General features: G+C 44.6%; 1 protein-coding gene across 2 annotated transcripts in view; it reads right to left on the bottom strand.

Annotated features, from left to right (window-relative positions):
* Positions 1-598: 598 nt before the first annotated feature.
* Positions 599-10,930, bottom strand: part of CFAP95 (cilia and flagella associated protein 95) — a 90,025-nt gene continuing 79,693 nt past the window's right edge. Inside the window, exon 6 of one of the 2 annotated variants that reach the window (XM_073652653.1) lies at positions 599-874. In XM_073652653.1, coding sequence (XP_073508754.1) covers positions 695-874 — 180 coding nt within the window. In that variant the 3' untranslated portion in view covers positions 599-694. The remainder of the gene's footprint in view (positions 875-10,930) is intronic. The other variant, XM_073652645.1, reaches the window with a different exon arrangement.

The following is a 10,930-nucleotide window of genomic DNA, read 5'->3' as shown; positions in this document are numbered from 1 at the left end:
TAGTCATATGGATGTGATTCTTTGCATTTAGTCAGGGTTGGTGCCGCCCATGCATTTTAATTCTGTTCCCGGCTTGCGCTGATGTAAGTATGGGGAGCTTGCGCAGTATGTCATGGCCTTGTAGCACTGGGAGCTGCGCATGCGCAGTGAAGCTGTGTTGTCCCCAGCTTACCATAACAATTGTCACATACATAAACTGCCTCGTATATGGTCCTCAAGTTTCATACTTTTTCTTTTAGAAACTGTTTTGTATTTCCTTGTATATAAGCGAGGGCACTCTTTTGCTTGTAGGGCCACCATATACCACCATTTGTCTAATAAAGGTACTTTATTCTTCCAAACTCATGTTTTACATTTCGTTGAACCATGTGTTTGGTATTTTCTTCTTTGTTTTTTAATGTATGTAAATAGCAGGCTTCTGCACCATCCACTATGCAGACTAGCAACAGAGCTGGACACTGAGCCAGTCACGTGTATAATTTGGTGATATGACTGGTCTGCAAAGGTCAGCATTTGTCTGAAAAAAAGAGGACAAGAACAGAAAACAGCCCAGAGTTGAAGCAAAATAGAAGCATTTTTAATGATTTCCAAAGACTTTGAAGCTTCCCATTCAATGAATTTGCTCATTTTTTCATCTGACAATTTTCCTAATTTCTGTAGAATTTCCATAGCGATATATGAATATGTTTTATCTTCACAGATGTGGTGTGATGGGGCAGGTTGGTTTAAACACCTTCTGTCTCACTTCTCTATTGGTATATATGCCACTTTCATCTTGCCAAGTGTTTCTCCCATGCCTTCTGTAGTCCGCTGTGTCTGTAAATTGGGAATGGCACTTTTTGAAGGCAGAATAGTTTGGAACTTCTGGAACTTTCTGAATTTCAAAACAATATAGACAAACATGATTTTAATTACACATGATGCTGTACAATAAATGATCTGTAAATGTATTCTTTTAACACGCAGAAGAAAAGATTACAGAAGGTTGCTGACTGAAAGGCTGTGTGCCCACGATGCGTTTTTTAAGCGTTTCCACAGCGACAAAAACGCTGCCACGTTCCCCAATGATAATCCGCATGTGCTGTGCAGATGCTGCGGAAATTTCCGCTGCGGATTATCATTGCGGAAAAAAAAGCAGCACTACCAATTATTTTGCGGAAGCGCTGCGTTTTCACCGCCATTGACTTGCATTGGAACGCATGGATTACGCATCACTGCATATGTAGATGCGCATTCCAATGTGCGGATGGTACCCGGGTGTGGAGGACAGTAGACTGTCTCTGGACCCGGGTACCATAGAACCTGTGAAAAAAAGAATAAAATAAAAAATAAATGTTATATTTACCTTCTGGCGGCCCCCGCTACGCTCGTCCTCCCATGCCGGCAGATCACGGTGGACTGAAGGACCTGCGCTGACGTCACAGTCATGTGACGGGTCACGCGATGCTGACGTCGGCAGGTCCTTCAGTGTACCGCGATCTGCCGGCAGCCAGGACGGAGCGAAGCAAGACTGCGGGGGCCATCGGAAGGTAAGTATAGATTTATTTTTTTATTTTTAACCATTCTTTGGGGTCACACTATATAAATCCATGCTGTTTGCATGGATTTATATAGTGTGACCAAGTTGACAAGCACTTTCCAAGTAATGCTAAAATCGCTTGGAAAGCGCTTGTTAACCCGCATGCGGAAATGCATGTGAAGAACGCTTCACATCCGCATGTCCCTGGCAGGAAAATGCATGTACAATCTGCATGTACAATCCGCATGTACAATCCGCATGCACAATCCACATGCGTTTTTTCTGCCAGGGAGATGCAGAAACGCTCAGGAAAAATCCGGAGCATTTCTGCATCGTGGGCACATAGCCTAAGACTGAAATTTGTCGGACCCAGACTCTCCACTAACATTATTCCTCTACTATCCAGTTATGTATTGAGGTGTACTACTTAGTTACTATGTTACACATACAGCTCCTTTATCTTGTATTTTTAAAAGCAAATTAATAAATTACCGTATACGATGCACCCCACATTTTGGGGAGGAAAATAGGAAAACATTTTTTTTAATAAAATGGTGGTGCGTCCTATAATCTGCTTTTAAGGTAGCTTATTCAGGAGCCGAGATCTCAATCTGCACATGCGCTACCTCCGGTGGCCATTTTCCCGAAGTCCATTTTCCGCTGACATTTTCTGAAAGCCTGGAGCCCGCCGCAGCCGCCTCACACCAAAGAACACCCCCCCTGCAAGCCCCGGGCCCGCAGCATCGCCCCGCTCCTGCCACCACCAGCTTTCTGCAGCAGCGACCTTGCCTCTTGGAACCCCGCTCCATTGCACCCGCTCCCCCAGTAAGCTACATTCGGATTATAAGACACACTACCATTTTCCCCAAGAATTTTGGGGAATAAAAGTGCGTCTTATAATCCCAGAAATACAGTATATTTTTATAAATATTTTCTTGCGGTTGCTGAATTCTACGCATCTACACTATTATTCCAAATTTCTGCCATTGAAAAATACTATTCATACCATAAACAAGACCTCAGTGATAGAAAAAGTTATTCCTAAGTGGTAAAGAGTAATAATATTTCAAAATGTGACCACAGATTTATTCCCACAGTTTTGGGGAATTGTATATACACTGTGTGCAGAATTATTAGGCAAGTTGTATTTTAGAGGATTATTTTTATTATTGATCAACAACTATGTTCTCAATCAACCCAAAAGACTCATAAATATCCAAGCTTAATATTTTTGGAAGTCAGAGTGTTTTTTTTTTAGATTTGGCTATCTTAGGAGGATATCTGTTTGTGCAGGTAACTATTACTGTGCAGAATTATTAGGCAAGTTAATAAAAAACAAATATAATCCCATCTCACTTGTTTATTTTCACCAGGTAAACCAATATCAGTGCACAAAATTTAGAAATAAACATTTCTGACATGCAAAAACAAAAACAAAAAAATGAGTGATCAATATAGCCACCTTTCTTTATGATGACACTCAACAGCCTTCCATCCATAGATTCTGCCAGTTGCTTAATCTGTTTTCGATCAACATTGCGTGCAGCAGCCACCACAGCCTCCCAGACACTGTTCCGAGAGGTGTACTGTTTTCCCTCCCTGTAGATCTCACATTTTATGATGGACCACAGGTTCTCTATGGGGTTCAGATCAGGTGAACAAGGGCGCCATGTCATTATTTTTTCTTCTTTTAGACCTTTACTGGCCAGCCACACTGTGGAGTAGTTGGATGCATGTGATGAAGCATTGTCCTGCATGAAAATCATGTTTTTCTTGAACGATACCAACTTCTTCCAGTACCACTACTTGAAGAAGTTGTCTTCCAGAAACTGTCAGTAGGTCTGGGAGTTGAGCTTCACTCAATCCTCAACCCGAAAAGGTCCCACGAGTTCATCTTTGATGATACCAGCCCATACCAGTTCCTCACCTCCACCTTGCTGGCGTCTGAGTCGGAGTGGAGCTCTCTGCCCTTTATTGATTCAGCCTCTAGCCCATCCATCTGGCCCATCAAGAGTCACGCTCATTTCATCAGTCCATAAAACCTTTGAAAAATCAGTCTTAAGATATTTCTTGACCCATTCTTGACATTTTATCTTATGTTTCTTGTTCAAAGGTGGTCGTTTCTCAGCCTTCCTTACCTTGGCCATGTCCCTGAGTATCGCACACCTTTTGCTTTTTGATACTCCAGTAACGTTGCAGCTCTGAAATATGGCAAAACTGGTGGCAAATGGCATCTTGGCAGCTTCATGCTTGATTTTCCTCAATTCATGGGCAATTATTTTGTGCCTTTTTTGGCCAACACGCTTCTTGTGACCCTGTTGGCTATTTGCCATGAAACGCTTGATTATTCGGTGATCACGCTTCAAAAGTTTGGAAATTTCAAGACTGCTGCATCCCTCTGCAAGACATCTCACAATTTTGGACTTTTCAGAGCCCGTCAAATCTCTCTTCTGACCCATTTTGCCAAAGGAAAGGAAGTTGCCTAATAATTAAGCACACCTTATATAGGGTGTTGATGTCATTAGTCAACACCCCTCCTCATTACAGAGATGAACATCGCCAGATTTACTTAATTGGTAGTTGGCTCTCAAGCCTATGCAGTTTGGAGTAGGACAACATGTATAAAAAGTATCAAAGTGATCAAAATACGCATTTGCCTAATAATTCTGCACGTGGTGTATTTTATAGTCAATTGAATATGGCTCATGAATTTACTGAAATCGATCTGTTCTAAACCCTTTTTTCACCATCTTCTAACAGACGTGATATATACTCTGTGTTCCAAATTATTATGCAAATAATATTTTCTCAGATTTTCCCAAATTACCTATATGAATTGCAGTCATTGTAATTTTCCAGTCAAATAACTATTAGAGTACAATTGAAAGGTTTTTGTACAAACTGCCTATGATAACAGTATATTTTTTAAAAAATAAAAAACTCAAACTGCACTCAAAATGCATGTTCCAAATTATTATGCACAGCAGAGTTTTCAACCTCGATGGTCCAGATGGATGGAGTGGAGGATGGCTGGTTGATGGACACCCCATGCAAACACGGCTACGGCGCTAACAAGGAGGAGGTGGAGTAATGTTTTGGGCTGGAATCATGGGGAGAGAGATTGTCGGCCCTTTAAGGATACCTGAAGGGGTAAAGATGAACTCCATAATGTATGTTGAGTTTCTCAAACAGCACTTCCTTCCATGGTTCAAGAAGAAGAACCGTGCATTCCGCAGCAAGATCATTTTCATGCATGATAATGCCCCGTCTCATGCTGCACATAACACATCTGCATCTCTGGCTGCTATGGGAATTAAAGGGGACAAACTTAAGGTGTGGCACCCATGCTCCCCTGACCTCAACCCCATTGAGAACCTCTGGAGTATCATCAAAAGGAGTGTCTATGATGGCGGGAGGCAATTCACATCTAAGCAACAGCTCTGGGAGGGTATTCTGTCCTCATGCAAAACAATTGAAGCAGAAACCATCCAAAACCTGACAAATTCAATGGACGAGAGAGTTCAGAAGCTCCTTTCGAACAAGCGGTCCTATGTGCAAATGTAACATCACCTAGAATAAAGTTTTGAGTTGAAAACTGTTTGATTTCAGTTTGTAACAACCTGCTAATGCTTATAATTTCAAAAATGACCATTTTTTTGTTCTTTATTAAAATGAAAAGGTTGAAAACTCTGCTGTGCATAATAATTTGGAACATGCATTTTGAGTGCAGTTTGTACAAAAACCTTTCAATTGTACTCTAATAGTTATTTGACTGGAAAATTACAATGACTGCAATTCATATAGGTAATTTGGGAAAATCGGAGAAAATATTATTTGCATAATAATTTGGAACACAGTGTATATACAGTACAGACCAAAACTTTGGACACACCTTCTCATTTAAAGATTTTTCTGTATTTTCATGACTATGAAAATTGTACATTCACACTGAAGGCATCAAAACTATGAATTAACACATGTGGAATTATATACTTAACAAAAAGTGTGGAACAACTGAAAATATGTCTTATATTCTAGGTTCTTCAAAGTAGCCATCTTTTGCTTTGATGACTTCTTTGCACACTCTTGGCATTCTCTTGATGAGCTTCAAGAGGTAGTCACCGGTACTGGTTTTCACTTCACAGGTGTGCCCTGTCAGGTTTAATAAGTGGGATTTCTTGCCTTATAAATGGGGTTGGGACCATCAGTTGTGTTGTGCAGAAGTCAGGTGGATACACAGCTGATAGTCCTACTGAATAGACTGTTAGCTGCTTTTTTCTTGCCATAATACAAATTCTAAGTAAAGAAAAACGAGTGGCCATCATTACTTTAAGAAATGAAGGTCAGTCAGTCCAAAAAATTGGGCAAATTTTGAATGTGTCCCCAAGTGCAGTTGAAAAACCATCAAGCACAACAAAGAAACTGGCTCACATGAGGACCGCCCCAGGAAAGGAAGACCAAGAGTCACCTCTGCTTCTGAGGATAAGTTTATCTGAGTCACCAACCTCAGAAATCGCAGGTTAACAGCAGCTCAGATTAGAGACCAGGTCAATGCCACACAGAGTTCTAACAGCAGACACATCTCTACAACAAATGTTAAGAGGAGACTTTGTGCAGCAGGCCTTCATGGTAAAATAGCTGCTAGGAAACCACTGCTAAGGACAGGCAACAAGGATAAGAGACTTGTTTGGGCTAAAGAACACAAGGAATGAACATTAGACCAGTGGAAATCTGTGCTTTGGTCTGATGATTCCAAATTTGAGATCTTTGGTTCCAACCACCGTGTCTTTCTGCGACGCAGAAAAGGTGAACGGATGGACTCTACAAGCCTGGTTCCCACCGTGAAGCATGGAGGAGGAGGTGTGATGGTGTGGGGGTGCTTTGCTGGTGACACTGTTGGGGATTTATTCAAAATTTAAGGCATACTGAACTAGCATGGCTACCACAGCATCTTGCACCGGCATGCTATTCCATCCGGTTTGCGTTTAGTTGGACCATCATTTATTTTTCAACAGGACAATGACCCCAAACACACCTCCAGGCTGTGTAAGGGCTATTTGACTAAGAAGGAGAGTGATGGGGTGCTACGCCAGATGACCTGGCCTCCACAGTCACCAGACCTGAACCCAATCGAGATGGTTTGGGGTGAGCTGGACCGCAGAGTGAATGCAAAAGGACCAACAAGTGCTAAGCATCTCTGGGAACTCCTTCAAGATTGTTGAAAGACCATTTCCAGTGACTACCTCTTGAAGCTCATCAAGAGAATGCCAAGAGTGTGCAAAGCAGTCATCAAAGCAAAAGGTGACTACTTTGAAGAACCTAGAATATAAGACATATTTTCAGTTGTTTCACACTTTTTTGTTAAGTATATAATTCCACATGTGTTAATTCATAGTTTTGATGCCTTCAGTGTGAATGTACAATTTTCAGTCATGAAAATACAGAAAAATCTTTAAATGAGAAGGTGTGTCCAAACTTTTGGTCTGTACTGTATATACACTGTGTTCCAAATTATTATGCAAATAATATTTTCTCCGATTTTCCCAAATTACCTATATGAATTGCAGTCATTGTAATTTTCCAGTCAAATAACTATTAGAGTACAATTGAAAGGTTTTTGTACAAACTGAGATGTTTTGAAAATTGCGTTTCCATTTTTCATGATTTGCATCTTTTATAACATGTGTATCAATTCTGTGACTTCTATAATTGCAAGATTTTTCCTTCTCAATGTTGAGAAGTCTATGTATACCTCTTTAAATATATAACAGTTGTAAGGTGGCTGCCGGACAGGTTGTGGACGGGAGGTATGTGTCCCCGAAGTGCCAAGCTTCGGGGATGTAGGACCCGGAGAAGCAGGCTCCAGCACACATAGTGCTGAGAGGAATTTAATGGGCCCGGATTACAGGACCGGGTTTTACGAGCAGCTGAATGAGCTGGGGGGGGAACAGCTGCTCTGTAACATCCCTGGCGGTGTGCTTTCATAGTGCACCACCTCCCACTATGCAAGACCGCAATCTTACCCATCAGTCCAGCCTACAAACCTTGCTCCGTGCATGTCTCTTGTCTGATTGCTTAGGGCGGCGGCCCGGTTACTTCCTGATTCTTATAGCTGCTGTGAGCGCGCTCCTAATGCGTCCCCAGCCAATTGCTGTGAGTCACTGGATATTTAAACCCCCTCCACCCAGAAGGAGGTGCCTGAGCAACACCTTCACTCAGTTTGTCTTTGCAACTGAATTGCCAGGTCCTGTCCTGTATCTAGTCTGTTTCCGCCACTCTGGGGGCTACATACCGAGACCTGTTACCTGTGACTTCTAGTTTGTTTCTGCCACCCTGGGGGCTGCATACCCAGACCTGTTACCTCTGACTTCTAGTCTGTTTCCGCCACTCTGGGGGCTGCATACCCAGACCTGTTACCTCTGACTTCTAGTCTGTTTCCGCCACTCTGGGGGCTGTATACCCAGGCCTGTTACCTGTGACTTCTAGTCTGTTTCTGCCACTCTGGGGGCTGTATACCCAGGCTCGTTCTTGTATTTAGTTGCAGTATCAGTTCCTGTCTGAACTGTCTCCTAGCCTGTTACCTGTTTGTCTCTATGTTCGTACTGTAAGGCAGCGCTTTTCATTATCCTTGGGGATACTCGCTTCGCTGCGTAAATCAACTCACATATGATAAGCTTTCTGTTTTTAAACAATGCTCAGCAGTTTATTACACTTCATAAACAGCTTATTTCCGGGTCCAACTCCGTGGCCCGCCAACACACTGATAAAATCCACGAGCCCAAGTGGCAGACCGGCCCACTTGGCTCTAATTACAGCCTTCCGCAAGGAAATACTAAAACAATGTCCACTTAAATGTCCATAACACACGAGTATTACCTTTGCCGACTTCAGCTGTGATAGTCCTTTTCATACGCCACCACTGTGGCTCTACGGCTTACCACACGTGGTCTCCAGCCGTCACTCCCTTTAAGGCTTACTGGCATATTACACATATCATACCCAGGCTTCACCCTTCAGGACGCTTGTGTGGCACTCCGAGGCTTACTGGCATCCCCCATACTCTCACACAGGGATCCAGGCTTCACCTCCCAGGAGTCCACCAGGCCTCACACGAGCGGTGTCCCCCCCCCCAGACACAGGGAACAGCCTCGTGCTTCTCACACGGTCGGTGTCCCACACACACGGGAACAGGCCTTACGCCTCTCTCACAGAACACACCTGTCTCCCATCAAGCAGGGTTTATATATCCATCCCGTGCACACACACACACACTGACAGGACCTTGCTGATGTCACAGTCATGTGATCAGACAGACATTCTGTGTGCGCAGGACCTGTGCTATGTCACAGTCATGTGACCAGTCACCTGAGGGGGAAGGTACATGGTCAGGTAAAACACATCCTGGACCATTACCGTAATGCCAGCAAGTCGCTGCATTACAGTACCTTCCCTTTTCTTGCAGTGTCTGAACCTGCACCTAACTCCAACTCGTTGTCTCTGTACTTCTGTTTGTGAGTTTTGTGTCCACTCGCTACTTCATAGTAAGTACCTTGTATGTATCTGGTTCTGCTTGTCCCTTTTCCCTTCCTCCGTATCTACCTCCTGTGTTCTAGCCATCTTCCTGTATTTTCCAGTCTGTTCCATGTGAACAGAGTCCTGTCCTCTCTGCCTGCACCTTCAGCCCTGTTCGGCTCTGCTTGCTCACTGCGCCAGCGGTTTCCCTCTGCTCTGCCTTGCCCACCGCTCCGGCGGTTCCGCTCTGCTCTGCCTTGTCCACCGCACCTGCGGTTTCACTCTGCTCTGCCAGTGCCCACCTGTCTACATACCAGCCGTGCTTGCCAGTACCCACCTGTCTGCATACCAGCCGTGCCTGCCAATACCCACCTGCCTGTATGCCAGTCTAACCTGCATGTTCCTGCATTCCCCGGTGTGGGTCAACAGCTGTGACCGGGGTCTGACCTGGAGTAGCACCTGGTCTCTCTCCTTGGTTTACGGAGTCGACTGAGCTGCCGTGCGACCTTAGTCGGATCGGGTTGATACTTAGTTACGCCCCTCCAGGCACTCCTCGGTTCATGGTACTGTGGGATCACTAATCACGGTCACGCCAGTCAGTCCGGGCGCGAGCATAACATGCTCACTTACCTCCAGTCCAGGTCTTGGAAGGCTGATTTAAGACAGCTGCGTCTGTCTCAGTCTGTCTGTGTGTGTTGGGCAAGGTGAGCAGACCTTGCATGTGTTTCTTAGACTCTGCAGGAGACAGAGAAAAGCACTTTGTTTAAACGGCTGAGGCCGTGCTGAATGGACTTATTTTGCTTTGTTTTTGTTATTTTGAGCTTTGTTCTGTTATTCCTTTTTTTGTGCCAGGAAAAGGCTGTTACTTTTGTTTCCTCACTGATGTATGGACACTAAATAAACCACCAGTTTGTTTGAACCTGCGGACTGCATCACTGTGTGAACCTGTGCCTACCTCCAACGCGGCTCAGTGAGTAAAAACCCCTACAATTGGTGCTAGAAGCACGGGCACAGATCCCAAGCGGCAGTGTGACTGCTACAAGAAGACGTATATGTCCTGGGTGAAGTCAGCCATAAGCCAGCAAGTGTCGCCGGACAAAATGGAGGACCTGCTTAAACATCTGTTGCAGGCACAGCATGCGCAACAAGCGCAGCACCAGCAGCAGTACCAGCAGAGCCAGCAGATCATGCAGCAGCAGCAGGAAACAAATAAACTTCTGATGCAGCAGATCCAACAGCAGCAAAGACAAATGGAAATCTTGACAGAGCAGATCCGTGGCAGGACGACCACCACATCCTCAGATTCAGGTGATGACTCACACGTCAGGAAGACGGTAAGAAGAGCATAACAAAAGATGACCCCGGGTGATGACGTTGAGGCGTTCCTGACGGTCTTTGAGAGGGTGGCAAAGCGGGAGAAATTGCCTTCAGAGCAGTGGGCGGAGGTACTGGCGCCATATTTGACAGGCGAGCCGCAGAAGGCCTATTATGACTTGGCCTTGCAGGACGCGAAAGAGTACGCAAAGTTGAAAACTGAGATTTTGGCACGCTTGGGAGTGACTGACTGTCAGGGCGCAACGGGTGCACCACTGGGTCTATTGCAGTGACAAACCTCCCCGGTCTCAGATATTCAACCTCCTACACCTGGTCCAAAAGTGGTTGCAACCTGAATCTTCCTCCCCAGCACAGATGGTGGAGAAGGTCGTTATAGACAGGTTTATACACTCTCTCCCGAAGTCGGTGAAATCCTGGGTTGCCCAGGGAGATCCCCATAATTCCGATGACTTGGTGGGGTTGGTGAAAAAACCCCAGGCGGTTGAGAGTCCTTTGGGAAAATAAGGGGTCGTAGCCTCTCAATACTGGGGTTCCCAAAAGGCGGCAGACACCCAAAAGAAGGGA

Source organism: Phyllobates terribilis, unplaced genomic scaffold, assembly GCF_046119375.1.
Source record: "Phyllobates terribilis strain yellow unplaced genomic scaffold, ASM4611937v1 Scaffold_1__5_contigs__length_1240528914, whole genome shotgun sequence".
NCBI classification, from domain to species: Eukaryota; Metazoa; Chordata; class Amphibia; order Anura; family Dendrobatidae; genus Phyllobates; species Phyllobates terribilis.
This window is presented reverse-complemented; position numbering and strand designations above follow the sequence as displayed.